Source organism: Pan paniscus, chromosome 12 (genome assembly GCF_029289425.2).
Source record: "Pan paniscus chromosome 12, NHGRI_mPanPan1-v2.0_pri, whole genome shotgun sequence".
In the NCBI taxonomy this organism is placed as follows: domain Eukaryota; kingdom Metazoa; phylum Chordata; class Mammalia; order Primates; family Hominidae; genus Pan; species Pan paniscus.
Window position 1 is genome coordinate 20,057,551 of NC_073261.2, and position 21,648 is coordinate 20,079,198.

The 21,648-nt window shown below is 37.6% G+C and overlaps 1 protein-coding gene and 1 long non-coding RNA gene across 6 annotated transcripts in view; one reads left to right on the forward strand and one right to left on the reverse strand.

Annotated features, from left to right (window-relative positions):
* The window catches only part of LOC129397116 (RANBP2-like and GRIP domain-containing protein 5/6), a 59,545-nt gene that overhangs the window by 21,889 nt on the left and 16,008 nt on the right, over positions 1-21,648 (forward strand). For 4 of the 5 annotated variants that reach the window (XM_055107467.2, XM_055107468.2, XM_055107469.1 and 1 more), the window contains 12 exons: positions 1,923-2,132; positions 4,264-4,445; positions 4,529-4,704; positions 4,872-4,995; positions 5,918-6,076; positions 6,343-6,480; positions 6,739-6,885; positions 7,830-8,009; positions 8,096-8,179; positions 11,338-11,473; positions 15,021-15,115; positions 15,839-18,056. In XM_055107467.2, the coding sequence (XP_054963442.1) occupies positions 1,923-2,132; positions 4,264-4,445; positions 4,529-4,704; positions 4,872-4,995; positions 5,918-6,076; positions 6,343-6,480; positions 6,739-6,885; positions 7,830-8,009; positions 8,096-8,179; positions 11,338-11,473; positions 15,021-15,115; positions 15,839-18,056 (3,849 nt within the window). The other variant, XM_055107470.2, reaches the window with a different exon arrangement.
* The window catches only part of LOC117978972 (uncharacterized), a 141,002-nt gene that overhangs the window by 5,586 nt on the left and 113,768 nt on the right, over positions 1-21,648 (reverse strand). The window lies entirely within an intron of this gene.

Here is a 21,648-nt window from a genome sequence, read left to right on the forward strand (position 1 = left end):
CTTAACTCTTTCTTCATCTGGCTGCTAGAGCCTCTATCCTGAATATTTAGTCACTTCCTGAACTAAGGATAATTATTGGTTTTCCAACCATCTAACACCAGCTGATTCTAAAAACACTGCTGTGGGGATATAAAGATGAAGAAGATACGGATCTGTCTTAAAGAGCTGAGAGCATAGTGAGGAAGATAGAAGATATATACTTACCTTATATTAGAGAAGATATATACTTACCTTATATTAGGCTCTTGGAATTTGTGGATTTTTTCCCCCATTTTTGGCTTGGGATGAATCCTAAAGGTCTGTTGCGTATTACCTGTGATTTTGCTAAGATACAAACTTTAAGGTAGTTAGGTGGCCATTGAATCAAGCAGTGAACTGAAGAAACATAATGCTTTCTATAAGGAGCAGTTTTGATATAAAATTGGATGAATTTTGTAAAGAGCAAGATGTAATATTAAATCAAAGTTATTATAAGCTTTGGTGTATAGTTAGGCTGTTGGCCAGAGCTCACATTGCTCTTTTATTCCATAGCCCACTTTTTTTGTGGAGTTAGGCTTTCAGTCCTTAAAGTGACTTTCTACTTTCTCCCTTTTCTCTTTTCCTTCTACCCTTGCAGGGCTCTCATAAGTGCCTTTGCATGGTGTCACAGTTGGATGAAAATTGCCTGTATTTTTTTTAATGTCTTTGATCTGGGCATCCCGAGGGTGCCTCTGTAAGTGTGCTGAGACACAACTGTGTAGTGGTAACCAAACCTAATTGCCCAGCAGAATTAACTCGAAGGAGGGTTTTTAAAAAAAGTTCAATTGAAATATAATTCATGTACCATACGCTTCACCCATTTAAAGTGTACAGTTCAGTGGCTTTTACTGTGTTCGTAGAGTATTACCACTGTCACCACAGTCAGTTTTAGAAGATTTTCATCACTCCATGAGGGATTCCTTACCTGTTAGCAGTTACTCCCCATTTTACCCAAACCTCTCAGCCTTGGCAACCGCTCATCTGTCTCTGTAGGTTTGCCTCTTCTGAACATTTCACATAAATGGAATCATATAGTATGTGGTCTTTTGTGACTGGCTTCTTTCATTTAGCAAGGTTTTCAAGGTTCATCTGTGTTATAGCATGTATCAGTACTTTATCTGAGGACTATGATTTTTTGATTGCTTACTGTAAACCTATGGCATAAAAAACTCTGGGAACGAGGCCTGGAAATAATTCTTTTTTTTTTTTTTTTCCTGAGACAGAGTCTTACTCTGTCGCCCAGGCTGGAGTGCAGTGGCGTGATCTCGGCTCACTGCAAGCTCCGCCTCCCGGGTTCACGCCATTCTCCTCCCTCAGCCTCCCCAGTAGCTGGGACTACAGGCGCCCGCCACCAGGGCCGGCTAATTTTTTTTTTTTTTGTATTTTTAGTAGAGATGGAGTTTCACTGTGTTAGCCAGGATCGTCTTGATCTCCTGACCTCATTATCCACCCAGCTTGGCCTCCCAAAGTGCTGGGATTACAGGCATGAGCCACCGTGCCCAGCCAGAAATAATTCTTAAAAGCTGTTTAAAGGAGGATTCTGATGAGCCAGGTTTAGAAATCAGTGTATCAGATCAGAGAATAAGAACTTGTCCCGGTTCTCCTATGGCCACTTAAATCCAGACCTTTTCATCTAAAATGCAAATACGTTTGGCATTTTTCATACACATTCCTGTCTTTTTTCCCCCTTCTGCTGTCTTATGTAGATACTGAGAATATTAAACCTGTACTCTTTTCATTTGCTACATAAGCACCCGTTTTGTTGTCCAGCTGTATTTTTTGGGTTGGAGGGTTAGGTCTGCAGTAATCATGTTATTTCCCCTTTGGGTATACAAATGAGACAACGTGAGCAAATACAATCTGTATTTTTAAAGTGATGGAAATAACTTAAATTTTTTTTTCAGGGCACATGTTGCTAAGCTTAAGTCGTGGCAAGCAAGATTTCTTAAAAGAGGTTGTTGAAACTTTTGCCAACAAAAGCGGGCAGTCTGCGTTATATGATGCTCTGTTTTCTAGTCAGTCACCTAAGGATACATCTTTTCTTGGTAGCGATGATATTGGAAACATTGATGTACGAGAACCAGAGCTTGAAGATTTGGCTAGATACGATGTTGGTAAGTTATATGTTTCAGAGGAAATGGTCTCCGTCTTAATTCTTATAAATTGCCCATAATCTTATTACCCAGAAATAACAACTTAATATTTTCCTGTATTCCTTTTGTGTGTGGGTTGGGCTGGGGGGAGTTTGAATGTGGTGCTGTGGAGGTGGCATGTATTTTTTGTTGTTGTTGATTTTGAGACCAAGTTTTGCTCTTGTCGCCCATGCTGGAGTGCAGTGGTGCGATCTCGGCTCACTGTAACCTCTGCCTCCCAGGTTCAAGTAATTCTACTGCCTCAGTCTCCCAAGTAGCGGGATTACAAATGCCCACCACCACGCCCGGCTAATTTTTTGTATTTTTAGTAAGATGGGGTTTCATCATGTTGGTCAGGCTGGTCTCAAACTCCTGACCTCAGGTGATCCACCTGCCTTGGCCTCCCAAGGTGCTGGGATTACAGGTGTGAGCCACCGCGACCAGCCTTGTTGTATTTTGAGACAGGGTCTCGCTGTGTCACCTGGGCTGCAGTGTAGTGGCATGATCGTAGGTCACTGCTGGCCTTGAACTTCTGGGCTCAAGGGATTCTCTTGCCTCAGCCTCCTGAGTAGCTGGTACCATAGGCACATGCCACTCGGCCCAGATAATTTTTTTTTTTAATTGGTAGAGACAGGGTCTCCCTTTGTTGCCCAGGCTAGTCTCCAACTCCTAGGCTCAAGTGATCCTCCTGCTTAAGCCCCCCAAAATGTTGGGATTAGGCCCGGCACAGTGGCTCATATCTGTAATCCCACCACTTTGGGAGGCCGAGGCGGGCAGATCACCTGAGATCAGGAGTTCGAGACCATCCTGGCCAACATGGTGAAACCCCATCTCTACTAAAAATACAAAAATTATCCGGGGGTGGTGGCATGTGCCTGTAGTCCCTACTCAGGAGGCTGAGGCAGGAGAGTCGCTTCAACCCGGGAGGTGGAGGTTGCAGTGAGCCAAGATCACACTGCTGCACGACAGCCTGGGCGACAGAGCGAGACTTCGTCTCAAAAACAAAAAGTGTTGGAATTATAGGCATGAGCCACTGCATCTGGCCATATTTTTCATCTAAATGGCTGTTTATGTATGATTTATCTTGCTTCCTTCATGAATTCTCTCCCATAGTCTGTGTATTAAAACTATAAATATCACTTTTATTGGCAATATAATCTTTTTTATGAAGTAGTCATAATTTGCTTGCTACTTTCTGTTATTGGGCATCCAAGTTTTCTCAACTTTTCCACTGTTAATAATCATACTCTGATAAAAACTTCAACAAAAAGTGTCTTCATTGCAAGTTATTTCCATAGAGATACCTAAAAACAGAATTACTGAGACAAGGGACATGAACATCTTTAAGTCTTGCAAATTGCCAAAATGACAGAAAGATTATACCTCTTCATGCTTCCAGAAGCGCATAACCTTTTCTTTTCTTTTCCTTTCTTTTCTTTTCTTTTTTTTGAGACAGAGTCTCGCTCTGTCACCCAGGCTGGAGCGCAGTGGCGCAATCTCGGCTCACTGCAACTTCCGCCTGCCAGGTTCAAGCAATTGTCTTGCCTCAGCCTCCCAAGTAGCTGGGACTATAGGCACGTGACACCATGCTCGGCTAATTTTTTGTATTTTTAGTAGAGACGGAGTTTCACCATGCTGGCCAGGCTGGTTTCGAACTCCTGACTGCGCAGAACCTTTTCAATATTGACTTTCTTGTAGAAAAACAGATTTCTTTACTGTACCGATGGATTAATATAGTGGTGTTCCATTGCTTTAATGACTTAAAGGAAAACCCATTGTTTTGGGGTTTCTTATTAGGTTAGGTGTTCTTTATTTGGCTTTTGTCAGTTGATTTTGGTTTATTGAGTTCTAGTCAGTGTCATTTTTTAAGATGGACTTAAACATTCTTCATCACTACTATTTTTATTAAAATTTCTAGAAATAATCAAGTGAGAATGCATTTAATAAGAACATGAGATTTTGCCTAACATAGAATTCCCTCCAGCTTTGATATAGAAAAGCAGTTATATAATTAAGATATATATATATATAATGTGAATTGTTTATGTTGGCAAAACTAATGGCACAAAGAAAAATTTCAAACCCTTAAGCCAATTTTTAAATTTTATTTCAGGTGCTATTCGAGCACATAATGGTAGTCTTCAGCACCTTACTTGGCTCGGCTTACAGTGGAATTCATTGCCTGCTTTACCTGGAATCCGAAAATGGCTAAAACAGCTTTTCCATCGTTTGCCCCATGAAACCTCAAGGCTTGAAACAAATGCGCCTGAATCAATATGTATTTTAGATCTTGAAGTAAGCAAAGATTTTAACAAATTAAATATTCTGAATTTTGTTTAATTTTTTTTTCTAACTTAACTTTTCCTTAAATAAAACAGGTATTTCTCCTTGGAGTAGTATATACCAGCCACTTACAATTAAAGGAGAAATGTAATTCTGACCACAGCTCCTATCAGCCGTTATGCCTGCCCCTTCCTGTATGTAAACAGCTTTGTACAGAAAGACAAAAATCTTGGTGGGATGCGGTTTGTACTCTGATTCACAGAAAAGCACTGTAAGTAGTAAAACAAAAATATTGCTTTCACTTAGTGTGTAGGTTTTACCAGGGATTTAATCCTCATGTGAAGATTTAATTTGTCATGTGACCCATTAACATATATGTATGTAAGCGCTGAACTGTGTATTTAGAAAGCAATTTTAGTAAATTGAACTATTTTTTAGACCTGGAAACATAGCAAAATTGAGACTTCTAGTTCAGCATGGAATAAACACTCTAAGAGCCCAGGAAAAACATGGCCTTCAACCTGCTCTGCTTGTACATTGGGCAAAATGCCTTCAGAAAATGGTGAGTTTTAAAGTATAAGCATTTTTAAAGAACATTACCTTAATTTTTTAAAATCATGCACTTTTTATTGAAAGTTTTTTTGTTCTGGAAACAGCAGCTTGGTCATATTATGACAGATGTGTTTTTTATTGCTGCAAAATAGTTAATGTAGTTAAATATAAGCACTTAGAGGAGCAATGCCTGGCACACAGTGAATGTTACATATTAGCTGAGCTGTTACTGTTATTCCTTAATAATTAAGTTCTGATAATTATTCAGCCTGAAAATTAAAAAAAAAATTTAGCACAAGGCTTTGTAGGTAAGACCATTATAGATCTTTCTAAATATTTAAGGTGTGTTTTGTGTCACCATTAGGTGTAGATGGTCAGCCTTTTGAACAAACTGACACTACAGAAGAGGCAGGTTTCAGCTATCTAAAAAGGGCAACTGTTAAAAAGTAGTTGGGATTGCTACATTAGGGTGGTATCATTAGAAGCGTTTAAAAGTTGAGTGTAGAGGCCGGGTGCGGTGGCTCACACCTGTAATCCCAGCACGTTAGGAGGCCGAGGCGGGCAGATCACAAGGTCAGGAGATCGAGATCATTCCTGGCTAACACGGTGAAACCCCGTCTCTACTAAAAATACAAAAAAAACTCTACTAAAACTACAAAATTAGCCAGACATGGTGGCAGGTGCCTGTAATCCCAGCTACTTGGGAAGCTGAGGCAGGAGAATTGCTTGAACCTGCACGGCAGAGGTTGCAGTGAGTTCACTGGTATTAAGGTGGTTTAGTTATTACAGTATTTGGAAGTTGAACAAATGACTATTGAGATACCATTTGGTTTTGACTTGAAATTTTAGCCAGTTCTTACAACTTGTAAATGAACTTTAGATATAATCATGCGTGTTCCTTAAAGTTGTGTGCTTTTAACTTTCTTTTTTAGGGCAGCGGTCTTAATTCTTTTTATGATCAACGAGAATACATAGGGAGAAGTGTTCATTATTGGAAGAAAGTTTTGCCATTGTTGAAGATAATAAAGAAGAACAGTATTCCTGAACCTATTGATCCTCTGTTTAAACATTTTCATAGTGTAGACATTCAGGTAACAGAGTTCCTTTATGAATTTATTGGAGATGGGAATTTCCAGTTTATAAACAAAGAAGTGGAGCTATAAACTGCTTAAATTAATTGCCTTGTTATTTAACGGTAATCTTGTTTTGTAAATTCACTAGCTCTCACGGATAAGATATGACAGAGAAGAATAATGAGATGTTTGTCTCTTAAGATCATATAAAATCTTTGGAAAATCATTTGGGTTTTATATTCTGAGTATAAACAATTTGACTAAAAACTATTCTGTGTGTTTAGGCATCAGAAATTGTTGAATATGAAGAAGACGCACACATAACTTTTGCTGTATTGGATGCAGTAAATGGAAATATAGAAGATGCTATGACTGCTTTTGAATCTATACAAAGTGTTGTTTCTTATTGGAATCTTGCACTGGTAAGTAGATGCAGTACTTGAGCTAAAAGTTTTATTTATTTATTATTTTTTTTAAAAGACGGGGTTTCTCCGTTGGCCAGGCTAGAGTGCAGTGGCACAATCTTGGCTCACTGCAACCTCTGCTTCCCAGGCTCAAGCGATTCTTGTGCCTCAGCTCCCGAGTAGCTGGGATTACAGGCATGAGCCACCATGCGTGGCCAAGCTGAAAGTTTTTTGTTTTAAAAAGCTAATGATTTCATAAAAGCACTATTTGTATAGATTTTTCACAGGAAGGCAGAAGACATTGCAAATGATGCCCTTTCTCCTGAAGAACAAGAAGAATGCAGAAATTATCTGACAAAGACCAGGGACTACCTAATAAAGATTATAGATGACAGTGATTCAAATCTTTCAGTGGTGAAGAAAGTAAGTAGCAGGTTGTTGTATGTATGTTCTTACTGATAACCCACTGGTCAGTGTTTTTGCGTTGGTCTTATATTTTGGTAATTTCAAAAATACTCAGTAATATGTTGTTATTAATGCACAGAAGGGATGTGTGTGTCTAAATGCTTATATTTGCTTGCTTTGTCTTAGGTTTGGTGTGTCTTTTTAAACTTGGGAATCTAGGTATATGCTCTTAAAAAGTACTTCTTGGGGAATTAGAAAAGATTTCTAAGATAAGACATTGATTTTGTTATCTTAGCAGTGTAATCAAAACAAATATTATAACCTCAGGACTAATTCTTAATGAACTTTGCTGAAATTGAAAGTTGTTGCTGACACCTTAAGAGCTTTTCTTCTCATCGTCATCAGCCATTATGAACGCCCTTGTTTTCTTGCTGTCAGCTGTTTGAGATTGTCATGATGATGTTAAATTATGTTCAGTCTTCTGAGTGTTTTGTTGATTAATTTGTGTTACTACTCTTTTATTAGGATTTATGTTGTCTGGTGTATTGTAGCATCTGTATTTCTGTCACCATTGAAAATCAGTTAGAAAACATCAGTAACTTATTTTGTTCACTTGGAAAAGCTTTCCAAGTTAACATTTCTCTACAATTATCATGGTTAACAGAAGTAATAGAAAGAGCATGGACTTTAGAATCAGAAGATGTTAGATTGTACAACACTTTTCTGTGTTCATGAAGAAAAAAATAGAATAAAGACAAAAAAATAAAAATGATAATACAAAACAACAGAAAAACAAAGAAAAAAGATAATTAAAAAACACCTTCACGTGTATTATTATTTAAAGTGTAAAGTGCTTATTAAAGTGACAAAAATGTAAATAAGATAAAATATATCATTTTAGAGTTTTTACTTTTGGAATTTTTTGCAAATGAAAGCCCTTAATTAATGTCTTTTATTTTGAGTTGCCTGTGCCCCTGGAGTCTGTAAAAGAGATGCTTAAGTCAGTCCTGCAGGAACTCGAAGCCTATAGTGAAGGAGGTCCTCTCTATACAAATGGTTCTTTGCGAAATGCAGATTCAGAAATAAAACATTCTCCACCGTCTCCTACCGGATATTCACTATCACCAAGTAAAAGTTACAAGGTAAACAGGAAAGAACGGAATCATTTCATTGTGAAATTGTTTCTAAGTGTTTTAAATGCTCTTTTGTTATTTTTTTTTTTTTTTAGTATTCTCCCAAAATACCACGTCGATGGACAGAAGATCAGATTTCTTTACTGAAAATGATTTCCCAACAAGTAGAGGCCATTAAGGTAAGTCACTTAATTTCTCTAGCTGTACTTTTTATTCCAAGATTCCTTCCCTGGCCACTCTCTCACTTTTTTTCTGAAGCTGGTCAGAATGTCCCCTTGCCATCCAAATAGTATGGCAAGGGGACATTTTGGTCTTTTTTTTTTTTTTTTTTAAGGCAGGGTCTTGTTGTGCAGGCTGGAGTACAGTGGTAGGATCACAGCTTACTGCGGCTTCGACCTCCTAGCTCAAGAGAGGCTCTTGGCTCAGCCTGCCACGAAGCCAGGACTACAGACAGTCACACGCCACTAGGCCCAGCTAATTGTATTTTTTGTAGAGATGGGATTTTGCCATGTTGCCCAGGGTGGCCTTGAACTCCTGGCTCAAACAATCCTCCTGCTTCAGCCTCCCAAAGTGCTGGGATTGCAGGTGTGAGCCGCTGTGCCCAGCCTACATACCTTGGTCTTGACCCTTTACCATATTTTGTTTTGTTTTGTTTTGAGATGGAGTCTCACTCTGTTGCCCAGTCTGGAGTGCAATGGTGTGATCTTGGCTCACTGCAACCTCCACCTCCCAGGTTCAAGTGACTCTCCTGCCTCAGCCTCCCAAGTAGCTGGGATTACAGGCACCCGCCACCAGGCCCAGCTAATTTTTGTATTTTTAGTAGACACAGAGTTTCACCATGTTGGCCAGGCTGGTTTTGAACTTCTGACCTCAGGTGATCTGCCCGCCTTGGCCTCCCAAAGTGCTGGGATTACAGGTGTAAACCACCGCACCCAGCCCTTTACCGTATTTTTGAAAGTACTTTATGTGTCTCTCTCCTCATCTTCCACAAAATTTGAGACCTTCAAAGGTAGAAACTGTTTTATTTAAAATATAAGAGTTCCTGACACAGAGAAGGTTCCCGAGTGATTGAAGTGCTACAATGTACTAATCATACTCTGGTCTATGAGTTCATTCCCAGATTAGCTGTGGATTACATGTGTTTCAAATGTATAGCTAGGAATCGAAAAGTGGTCTGAGCTTCAAAAAGTCTTACTATATTTTAATACTTCCATATGAATTTGACTTCATTATGTACAGAAATACTTATGTATATATATCTTATTTTAACAATAGGGTTCAAAGGAGCTTGACTTTTTTGGAATTGGAAATAAAAGTAGGTTCTTTCATGTTTATCAAGCAAGAACTAAATTACTCATACTGCTAAAGTTACATCAAGGATATGCTGATGTGTGGCAATTATTACAGTGTGATCAGCAGTATTTGCAAATTAAGAGAATACTATTTGGTGGGGAAGACATTTTTGAATTTGCACAAAAATTTTGAATGTTAATTCTGTGTAGTCGTGGCCTATGACAATTACATACAATTTTGACTTAACATACAGGTTTCCGGCTCCCAACATTGTATTCTGTGGAAGTATAGTGGAGCACTAGTCCATGAGCTTGAAAAGCTTGGTACTAGTACTGACTCTGCCATTAATTAATGATCTTGGGCCAGTCACTTCCTTTGTGACTGTTTGGCTTCTTATCTTTAAAATGAGAGAATTATTGAAGCCAGTTCTCATCACACTGAATGTTAAAAATTACAGTTACAGCAGTGATTGCAAATTCTAAGCTCTGGTGCGGATACCAACAGTGACCATAAAGTTTTCTAGGTGATTCCACTAGTTTCTTATTTCTTGGATGTGTATGTGTAGCATCTGGACTAGGCACTGTAGATGGATAAGTGGGGGAAATTTTATTTAGCTTGAAAATTGAGATAGTTTTGGACCTCATGGTTAGGTCTTTCTGGGAAATTTTTATTTGAGACACTTGTAGAAAAAGAAAGCAGACATGCTAGATCTGTCCCTGACCTCACTTGTTAGAACTGATCGGATTCCTGGGCTGATACAGAGAAGTTTGAAACTTTTCAAAATTTACCTGTTTTCTGATACCACTACAGTTTCTTTGGAAAAAGAATTTCCTGTTAAGTGTCTGTTTTGTAAGGGGACATTTTGTAGGTTCTAGGGTTGGGTATGGTGCTGTCATTTAGTTTTCTTCAGCAGAGATCAGGTAGCCACATAGCTACACTAGACGGCATTGTATCTATCTGCCGTCTTGTCAAGGCAGCAGAGTTGTGTTAAGAAAACATTTTTGGAGTCAGATCTGGTTCAAATTCCAGCTGTTATTCCCTGCATCCGTTTCTCTCATTTTAAGATAGGAGCTAATATTGTTTACCTAACAGTGTAGATGGTATAAAAATTAAGAGTTTAAGTGCATTGGACGTATTATTATATACATAATAAATTCTCTGCAGCTACTACTTTTTTCCCTTTCCTGGTGGAGCATTTGAACATCACCTTGAGAATTAGTTGTATTTTGTTTGAACACAGGGTTAAGTGAAAAGCTAATTTGGGGAGGTGATTTGGAATGTCAGGTAGTCCAGATTGCAGTGTAGAAAGAACACACTGAAAGGATGGTCAGTGTAATGTTAGAGGACTGTGAAAGTTGGGGAAAGAAGTTTAGTTTGTAGGTACTTGTTTTTTTGAGCAGGGAATTGTCTTGGCTGGAGGTGAACGTCAGAAAGGTTAATGTAGGCAAGTGTAGAATGGAAATGAAGGTGTGATCATTTAGGAGGTTATTTGTTTAGGTGAGAGAGTTAATGAATTAGGTTTTGTGTTAACGAATGAAAATGGGAGCAGATAAATTTTTAACAAATTAAGAATCATATTTTAAAATCAGCACCAGGTACCTAGAACTCATTGGCAAATAGAAACTTTCAAAAGATATAATCAGGTCCGGGCGTGGTGGGTCACACCTATAATCCCAGCACTTTGGGAGGCTGAGGTGGTGGATCACTTGAGGTCAGGAGTTCAAGACTAGCCTGGCAAACATGGTGAAACCCCATCTCTACTATTATACAAAAAATTAGCCGGACGTGCTGGCTGACGCCTGTAATCCCAGCTACTCGGGAGGCTGAGGTGGGAGAATTGCTTGAGCCCAGGAGGTGGAGGTTGCGGCGAGCCAAGATTGTGCCATTGCACTCCAGCCTGGACGACAGATCGAGACACCATCTCAAAAAAGAAAAAAAGAAAAAATCAGTTATTTAAATTTAAAAGAGTAAGTTTCCCCAGCACTGTTTCTGGCATGATATAATTAAATGATTAAAATTATTTGGTATTTTTTTCTTCCAATAGAAAGAAATGCAGGAGTCGCAACTAAATAGCAGTAAGTCAGCATCCCATCATCGTTGGCCCACAGAGAATTATGGACCAGACTCGGTGCCTGATGGATATCAGGGGTCACAGACATTTCATGGGGCTCCACTAACAGGTGAGCTGGCAAGTGGATAATCGCATATTTTAGTAAAACTACTTTACTTCCCTCTTTTAAGTAGATAACGTGTGAAATCACCTTGTTTATATATGTTTGTTAATATACATGTCAACGTCTGTTTATCTGTGACTTCAAAAGCTGTATTTGGTGTTACGGAGATTTTTATAATCCCAAGCAGAAAAAACGAGCCGTATGTGATCACGTGTATATAAAGGCTTAAAGAACACTTAATCCACACCTCAGATGAGCTGAGATGAGATTATTCCTTAAATTGAAAAATGTTATTGAATAGAGTTATGCACTAAGAAATGCTTAATTAAGAACCTACACCTCTGGGGAATTATTTTGATGATAATGATGAGAGGCAGGACGTTATATAGGAAATCTTACTTAATTTGAAATATTATGGTTATATAAAGAAAGAAAAGGAGTTTGGACCTGAATCATACTGGGTTTTTAAGTTCTGCTCTATCACTTACTATAATAGCTGTGTAAGTTAACCTGTCTGAAATGTGGAGATAATACTTGCCTTACATAATTACTATGAGCATTTGTGTATGTGCAGGTGGGCGTGGGTGTGTATCAGACATTTATTAGAGTACACAGTAAACAGTTAATGAACTAAGGTTACTAATAGTGTTTACTGTGGGTTGGCTATGTGCAAAAGTGCTTTGTGAATGTAATTTGATTTAATTACAGTAACTTAGAATGGCCGGTACCATTATTAATCCCTTTTTTATAAATAAGGAAATGGATAAAGAAAGGTTAGGTAACTTACTCATTATTATACAGCTAGTTATTGATAGAGCCGAGATTCACACTCCAGTGGTGTAACTCCAAAGCACTTGCCAGTATAATACATTGCTCCCAGGCAGCCAGAAATAACAAAATTGTTCCTTTTACGTACGACAGACTTCTGAAATGGTAGTAGTAGTGCCCTTTTTTTTTTTCTCTTGTTAGCCCAGGAAAGATTTAGAATAAAATGTAGTTTAGATGAGCACATTTGTGTGATGGTTCATATAGTTAAGGCAACCCCACTAGCCTTTTGTGATAGTATCTTCTCAACACAAGCAAAATAACAGAAAATCTTTGTGAAGTCAAGCTTATTAAATGTCGTAAGTCATAGATAAGTATATGAAATGTCTAAAGTTCAAACCTTGTTTTCTTAAAACCTTACACATCATATAGGTCCTTGTAAGAGGATAAACAAACCAGCTAGCCTTTCCTGGGGCTTTTTTAGTGATGTGTGCAGTCAGTTATTTGGTGCCTTGTGGGTCATGATTTCCATTTCTTCTGTGTACAGGCATAAAAGGTCTTCTGTTCTTATACAAGCATGTAAATCCAACATTCTCATTGTCTCATTTTATTCTTGCAATGACCCTGTGAAATGTGTAGAAGCAGCACATCCTCATTTTACAATTGAGAAACATGTAGACTCCAAATGGATTATTTACAGGTTCACAAAACAGCTTTGTGGCACTGAAAGGGCGAGAGCCAAGATCTCCTGATTTCTGTTCCTGTGTTCATAGGTTCTTTTTCCTTAATAAAAGTAAACATACATCAAGATGGTCCTTGTTTTTTTAAAATAAGATGATTAAAATTAAAGATTAATGAGCTCATAGGAGATACTCAGAAGTACTGAAGAGGGTGAAGAAAACTAAAAACTAACCACCTTATTAACATTTCTTATATTTGAGAGCATTTCCTTCTGGTTCTTTCTCTATACATATAGTATTTTTTATGAGATTGTTACCATGTTACTATGTTGTGTGTAGATGAGCTAGCCTGTTTTTTAAATGTTACTTTAGTTCTGAGCATTTTTAAACTTAAATGTTTTTTGAATATTAATGAGTTCATGGTATCCCATCACATGGAAGTACTGTAAATTCTGTTCCTTTATTTATGTTGTTTCTGGTTTATGCCATTACAAATTCTAGGACAGTGTCCTAGTTTTGTAGGGTATTCAAAATATTCAGTTTATGCTCTTACCACTAGTATCTGATAGTGCCATTTTCGCACTTTTGCTAATGCTGACTTACTAGTTTATAAAATCCTTTGCCAATTTGTAGGAACAAAAGTGATATCAATTTTTAAGTTTTTTAAATACTAGTCATGCTCAACAATTCACGCAAATGGCAGTTGGTAGTTTTGCCATCTTCAATGTGGGTACCTTCCAGTTGTTTGGTTTCTTGGTAAAACTCACACAAAACAGATGGAGAAGAGTTTTTGTATATCAACATGAATGTTAATGGGATTTTTTTAAAGCCAACGAACACATTTGTGTTCCTTGGGAGATCCTGTGCATGAATTTGTCAGGTAATTTTTTTGACCTGAACATTCTCATAATAGCCTCAATTTGCACAATGCAACCTCGTCATTTTGCAGATTTTCAAGGCTCACTTCAAAAACATGTTCCTTGAGGCCTATTAACATTTCTTTCCCAAATTGTCTATTCATACGGTGCTTTAAAAAATTAGATTACTTTTAGTAGATTTATTAGAGCCGCACAGTTTAGAGTCAGTAGTCAATTAAAGTCCCTACTTAAACTTCAGACTAAGATTTTTTTTTTATTTAATATTTTATTTTTTCTTTTTGCTTTCATGCAGACAGACATCTTGCAAGACTTTAAGATTCTTGGGCCATTTCTGTCAGGTTGTTCTGTGTTCTGTGCCTGCTTCCTCCCCATAGTAATTTCAAAATAGCTATCCTCACCTCTGTAAGGTTTCCAAAATCAAACTTGGGCTTCTGGCTAGCCTTTTCTAGGTCTTGATTTTTCAGTGCTTTCCAGAGGCAATTGTTTGGAACCTCTTGGCACAGTTTCTGTTTCTTCTTCCATGTACAGGCATAAAAGGTCTTTTGGTTGTTTTCTGGTAAAACTATCATAAAACAGTTCAAGCAAATGACTATTGGTAGTTTTCTCATTAACATGGGTGCCTTCTAGTCGTTTTGTTTCCTGGTAAAACAGACCAAACAGAGGGAGCAGACAGTTTGTACATCTGTATGAGTGTTGATGTGCTTTTTATTTTAAGCCAGGGAACACATTTTATGTTATTTATGACATCCTGTCCATGAATTTGTCAGGTGATTTTTGAGCTGAACATTCTCAGTAATAGCTTAAGTTTACAAAATACAACCTAGTCTTTCTGCAGATTTTCTAGGCCACTTCAAATGCATTGACCATCAGATGGCATCTTGGTTCCTTACGTCCTTTCTGTGACTGAATGTCCATAATTCCACATCATACTGATCTTTCTTAGAAAAGGCAACAGTTACTTTCTTCTTTATTCCTTTTTTAATGCTTGTGAGGTAGTTCTTGTTGATCACAGCGATGCTATTCTCTTATTCTTCATGTCATATTTAGCAATTTTTTTCTAGTTTGTCATTTGATAATCTTGATTGGTGTATTTTGATGTACAGAAATTTAAAATGTATGTAGTTAAATCTTTCTTTAATTTCTATTGCCTTTGTATTTATAGCTCTTGCCTAGATAGTCTTAACTATAGTATAGACTTTAACAGTGTTTTCTTTCTTTCTTTTTTTTTAGTTGCAACTACTGGCCCTTCAGTATATTATAGTCAGTCACCAGCATATAATTCCCAGTATCTTCTCAGACCAGCAGCTAATGTTACTCCCACAAAGGTAACAAAGGAATAATTTATACATTTATAATTATTTTCTTTTTAAATTGTTTAGGGTTCCTTCAAATAAATTCAAGAGAGCAGTTCACTATTAAAACTTTTATGTCCCTTAAAATGTAGATATTTTAAATTTATCTCCAAATACAGAAATTATCCTTCTTAGTCACCTTATTTTTGTGTTAATAAGTGTGAATATTTAGAATATTTTAAAAATGGGAGTGGTGGTGGTGGATCCTTCATCATTCTGTTTTAACAGAAATAGAACTGTAATGCCCTTGCTGACCCACTATGTGGTAAGTACTTTCAGGCCTGATACAGCTATATATATAACAATTGATTGAAGACTCAATATTACAGTGGTAGTTGAATGTGACAGCTTTGAGGACAGAGTGTTGGGGTGCATTTAGACCCTTGCTCTTCTGCTTATTTTGACCACAGGCAAGTTTCTTAACCTCTCAATGCATCAGTTGCCTCATATGTAAAATGAGGATAATAATAATACCTTAGTTCATAGGGTTTTTGAGGATATTAAAATGAGATAATAATGTAAAGTGCTTAGAACAGTGCCCAGCTGGCGCATTAATAAATGCTCAATAAATGTTATCATCATCATCATCATCATTATTGTTAACATCATTTGATAAATTAGGAATGAAGAAGGTATTTATTTCATGACTATTTTGGGCATGTGGATCAAGAAAATTCACCTTCATTTATGTTTCAGGGTTCTTCTAATACAGAATTTAAGTCAACCAAAGAAGGATTTTCCATCCCTGTGTCTGCTGATGGATTTAAATTTGGCATTTCAGAACCAGGAAATCAAGAAAAGAAAAGTGAAAAGCCTCTTGAAAATGATACTGGCTTCCAGGCTCAGGATATTAGTGGCCAGAATGGCCATGGTGTGATTTTTGGCCAAACAAGTGGCACTTTTACATTTGCAGATGTTGGAAAATCAACTTCAGGAGAAGGATTTCAGTTTGGCCAAAAAGACCCCAATTTCAAGGGATTTTCAGGTGCTGGAGAAAAATTATTCTCATCACAATGTGGTAAAATGGCCAATAAAGCAAACACTTCCGGTGACTTTGAGAAAGATGATGATGCCTATAAGACTGAGGACAGCGATGACATCCATTTTGAACCAGTAGTTCAAATGCCTGAAAAAGTAGAACTTGTAACCGGAGAAGAAGGTGAAAAAGTTCTGTATTCACAGCGGGTAAAACTATTTAGATTTGATGCTGAGATAAGTCAGTGGAAAGAAAGGGGCTTGGGGAACTTAAAAATCCTCATAAATGAGGTCAATGGCAAACCAAGAATGCTGATGCGAAGAGACCAAGTACTAAAAGTGTGTGCTAATCATTGGATAACAACTACAATGAACCTGAAGCCCCTCTCTGGATCAGATAGAGTATGGATGTGGTTAGCCAGTGATTTCTCTGATGGTGATGCCAAACTAGAGCAGTTGGCAGCAAAATTTAAAACACCAGAGCTGGCTGAAGAATTCAAGCAGAAATTTGAGGAATGCCAGCGGCTTCTGTTAGACATACCACTTCAAACTCCCCATAAACTTGTAGATACTGGCAGAACTGCCAAGTTAATACAGAGAGCTGAAGAAATGAAGAGTGGACTGAAAGATTTCAAAGCATTTTTGACAAATGATCAAACAAAAGTCACTGAGGAAGAAAATAAGGGTTCAGGTACAGGTGCAGCCGGTGCCTCAGACACAACAATAAAACCCAATCCTGAAAACACTGGGCCCACATTAGAATGGGATAACTATGATTTAAGGGAAGATGCTTTGGATGATAATGTTAGTAGTAGCTCAGTACATGATTCTCCGTTGGCAAGTAGCCCTGTGAGAGAAAATCTTTTCTGCTCTGATGAGTCGACAACAGGATCTGACTTCAGTTTTAAATCTGCTTTGAGTCTATCTAAGTCTCCTGCCAAGTTGAATCAGAGTGGGACTTCAGTTGGCACTGATGAAGAATCTGATGTTACTCAAGAAGAAGAGAGAGATGGACAGTACTTTGAACCTGTTGTTCCTTTACCTGATCTAGTTGAAGTATCCAGTGGTGAGGAAAATGAACAAGTTGTTTTTAGTCACAGGGCAGAACTCTACAGATATGATAAAGATGTTGGTCAATGGAAAGAAAGGGGCATTGGTGATATAAAGATTTTACAGAATTATGATAAGCAAGTTCGTATAGTGATGAGAAGGGACAAAGTATTAAAACTTTGTGCCAATCACAGAATAACTCCAGACATGAGTTTGCAAAATATGAAAGGGACAGAAAGAGTATGGGTGTGGACTGCATGTGATTTTGCAGATGGAGAAAGAAAAGTAGAGCATTTAGCTGTTCGTTTTAAACTACAGGATGTTGCAGACTCGTTTAAGAAAATTTTTGATGAAGCAAAAACAGCCCAGGAAAAAGATTCTTTGATAACACCTCATGTTTCTCGGTCAAGCACTCCCAGAGAGTCACCATGTGGCAAAATTGCTGTAGCTGTATTAGAAGAAACCACAAGAGAGAGGACAGATGTTATTCAGGGTGATGATGTAGCAGATGCAGCTTCAGAAGTTGAAGTGTCTAGCACATCTGAAACAACAACAAAAGCGGTGGTTTCTCCTGCAAAGTTTGTATTTGGTTCAGAGTCTGTTAAAAGCATTTTTAGTAGTGAAAAATCAAAACCAGTTGCATTTGGCAACAGTTCTGCCACTGGGTCTTTGTTTGGATTTAGTTTTAATGCACCTTTGAAAAGTAACAATAGTGAAACTAGTTCAGTAGCCCAGAGTGGATCTGAAAGCAACGTGGAACCTAAAAAATGTGAACTGTCAAAGAACTCTGATATCGAACAGTCTTCAGATAGCAAAGTCAAAAATCTCTCTGCTTCCTTTCCAACGGAAGAATCTTCAATCAACTACACATTTAAAACACCAGAAAAGGGTAGGTACTTTGTTGTTAAAGTTAAGCACAATTTTTCTTTCTTTTAATGTTTAGCTTGATGCAGACTCTCTGTGGGATACTAATGTTGGGGTATAAACGATGCTTTGTGAACACCCCCAAAATATTTGAGCAATTTTTTTTCTCCCTTAATAAGTTCACGGTGAGGTTTCAAAGGGCAAGAGAACTTAGTTTAAGACATTTCAGTAACTGGAAGATACTTCTATCATGCTAGGGCAGAGCAAAAGAACTCGGTACAGTGTACGGACTCATGCTTGAATCATGCGCATTAACATGAGTCTTTTTTTAAAGTGTTCATTTTCATTTGTTCTGTTTCTTTTGTCACTCAGAAAACATGATATTGAGGCTGGGCACGGTGGCTCACTCCTAGAATGCCAGCACTTTGGGAGGTTGAGGTGGGCAGATCACTTGAGCTCAGGAGTTCGAGACCAGCCTGGCCAACATGGTGAAACCCTGTTTCTACTGAAAATACAAAAATGAGCCGGGCGTGGTGGTGCGTGCCTATAATTAGCAGCTACTCAGGAGGTTGAGGCAGGAGGATCGCTTGAGCACAGGAGATGGAGGTAGCAGTGAGCTGAAATCATGCCACTGCACTCCAGCCTGACTGAGTGAGACTTTGTCTCCAAAAAAACAAAAAAAACAAAAAACAACAAAAAAAAAACATGATATTGAGATGTTCTCATTTTATGTGTTGTATGTCAGTCTTGCTCATGTATTAAATGAGCAAAGAATGAAACTACAGGGATAAATGAATATGTAAGACAGTCAGATTGGTGGTATAAATTGAGGGATTCTGGCTTTTTATGTTTTAAAAGCATATTCATTTTGTTTCCTAAAATGTTAAAAAACGAAATATTCTTTATTTTCTAGGATTTAATTTTAGCCTTTTTAAATCTAATCCCATGGCCTTTTGGACTAGCACCCCTTCCTCACAGCCTGAGAGCAAAGGTATAGAACTAGCATTCTCAGTATGAGATAACAGCAGTTTTTAGCAGCTGGTAGCCCTTAGCAAAGTATTAATAACTGTGGCTGTATGAAATGAAGTACTTACCACTACAACATGCATGTTAAAGAATGCCAGTTTAAGCAAAGTACCTTTTGACTGGTGGCATGACACCCTTGTTGGTTTGTTTTTTAAAATGTACTGGGATGCTGATTTGTAATGTACTTCATTGCTCTGCTATTTGAGGTCTGCTCAATGAAGACCTATGTTTTATCTAATGTTTATCTTTAGCCACTAACGTCTGCCAGTATTCACATGTAGTGGCAACGGCATGTATACAGTATGGAAGAGTGTCCCTGTAGGGCTGTTCTTTTGTGCATGGTTTAGAAAAATGTTGTATTTGAAAATGGACCCCATTTTTAACAGCCAGCATTCTACAGCTTGCATATTATGTATGTTGCACAGATCATTTTTAGAAGTGTGGCTTCTAGAGTGGAACAAGAAGTGGGATCTGTTGAAGGCCTTCAAGAGCAGGTTAGGGAAGTGAAATCTCACCCTTAGTGACCAGTAACACATCTTAGCCATGCCAAACAAGTGCAATGATAAAGTAACAATCTCTGATTTTTTTTTAAGTATACCAGTTTTATTACCAGCTAAGGTAGCTCTTAATCTTTTATTTTAAAGATACGGTCTTTGAGAAATGTGAAAAGTGTTAACTTAAAAGTGGATGTATACTTGCGTACAGTTTCTGTGAGCTCTAGGTTAGGAATCCCTGACCTAAGAACGAATGTGCCTATACACTACTGTAGAACATAGAGCCTTATTCTGTTTTGAATCTGATAATGTCATTGTCCCAAGGGACCTTAGAAATGAAGACTTTAGACATGAGTAAACTGAGGCCAAGAGAGGCTATCTGATTTACCCAAGGGGTCTTTACTGAGTAATAGCAGAAGTGGAACAAGAATCTGTATCTTACGGTGTACTGTTATTTCTCCTAGCTAGGAAATGATACTAAGTTTTTGTTTATAATGAAGGAGAAGGACAAATTTCACATTGTAAAAGGAAGGGCACTGGTTCTGCAGAGCAGTGTCATCCAATAGAAAGAAAATATAACCTGTGTATGTAATTTCAAATTGTCATTTGGTGCAATGGCTTGTGCCTGTAATCCCAGTTACTTGGGAGGCTGAGGCAGAGGGATCACTTGAGCTCACAAGTTCCAGGCTTCAGTGAACTGTGATCACATCACTGCACTCCAGCTCTGGGTGACAAAGCAAGACCGCATCTCAAATAAATACATAAATAAATTTTCTAGTAGCCATATTAAAAAGAATAAAAAGAAACCGTTAAAAAGGGAAACAGATGAAAGTAACTTTATCGATAGATTTGATTTAACTCATTATGTCCAAAATATCATTTTAACTTCTAATTAATATAAAAAGTAATGATATTTTACATTATTGTTTTTCACCAAGTCTTCAAAATCCAGTGTGTGTGTTTACACTTACTGTTAGCATGTCTTCATTTGGACTAGCCACCTTGTGAGGTTTTAATAGAATGTGGCTAGGCTACCATATTGGACACCATAGCTCTCAGAATGTTTCCCTGTCACCAGTTGGTATACATGGCATGCTTCATAACTGGCTTACTTTATTAAACTCCTTTAGCCAGAAGTTCTTCTTTACATTAATAGATCAGAACAGGTTGCATATAGAAGTTTTTTCTGTTTCTAATTTTTTGCCCTTTGCATTGATGGTGGCTGGGGATGGGTTGTTTTCAGCCATATGAATGGTCTTAGATTTTATAGTGTTAGCTACCCATAGAGTCACAGTTTTTATTTAATTTTATCTAGTATCATGCTTGAACACAGGCAAACTAGACGCAACTCTAGTCACCTTCCATTCTTGGCAATTGTTAACTTTCCTTACAGGAACTAATCACAGTTGGCTTTGGATTAGTTTCATATGTATACTAATACTTGCTTATGTTTTAAGATTTTTTTCAATTGCTGCAAATGCATGGATATTTTGGTAAACTATTGTATGCTAAGTATAGTTAGGCAACACTTTAAAATTTTTAACCTTTTTAAATTCTAGAAATTTGTAGTAATTCTTTTCAATGACTATTAAGTAAACACAAGATTTTTTTTGTTTTCTTTGGTTTTAAATAGATTCTGTGTTCACTTAGGGTTTTTGGTAGAACACTAAATCAGGATGCTAATTCTAATTCATGATTATCGTACATCTCTGCATCAAAGTATATGTGTTTTTTATCAGTATGCTGTTTTAACCTATAGATAGGTTCCATGGTTTTTATTTTCAGGTAGAGTATTAACGTCAATACTTAATACCTTATCTTTGTCAATTTTTTTGACTGGTGTTACAGCAAAAGAGAAGAAAAAACCTGAAGATTCTCCCTCAGATAGTCTCGGTCTCCTGACCTCGTGATCCACCCGCCTCGGCCTCCCAAAGTGCTGGGATTACAGGCATGAGGCACTGCGCCTGGCTGACACATGTCTTAATTCTGGTATTCACCAGATTTGTTTCGTGTTCTCTGTTGTTAGTCATCAAATTTGTCTACTTTTTAAATAGAAACATTAGATAGAGCAAGGAACTTAGAAACACTCAAGCGGCA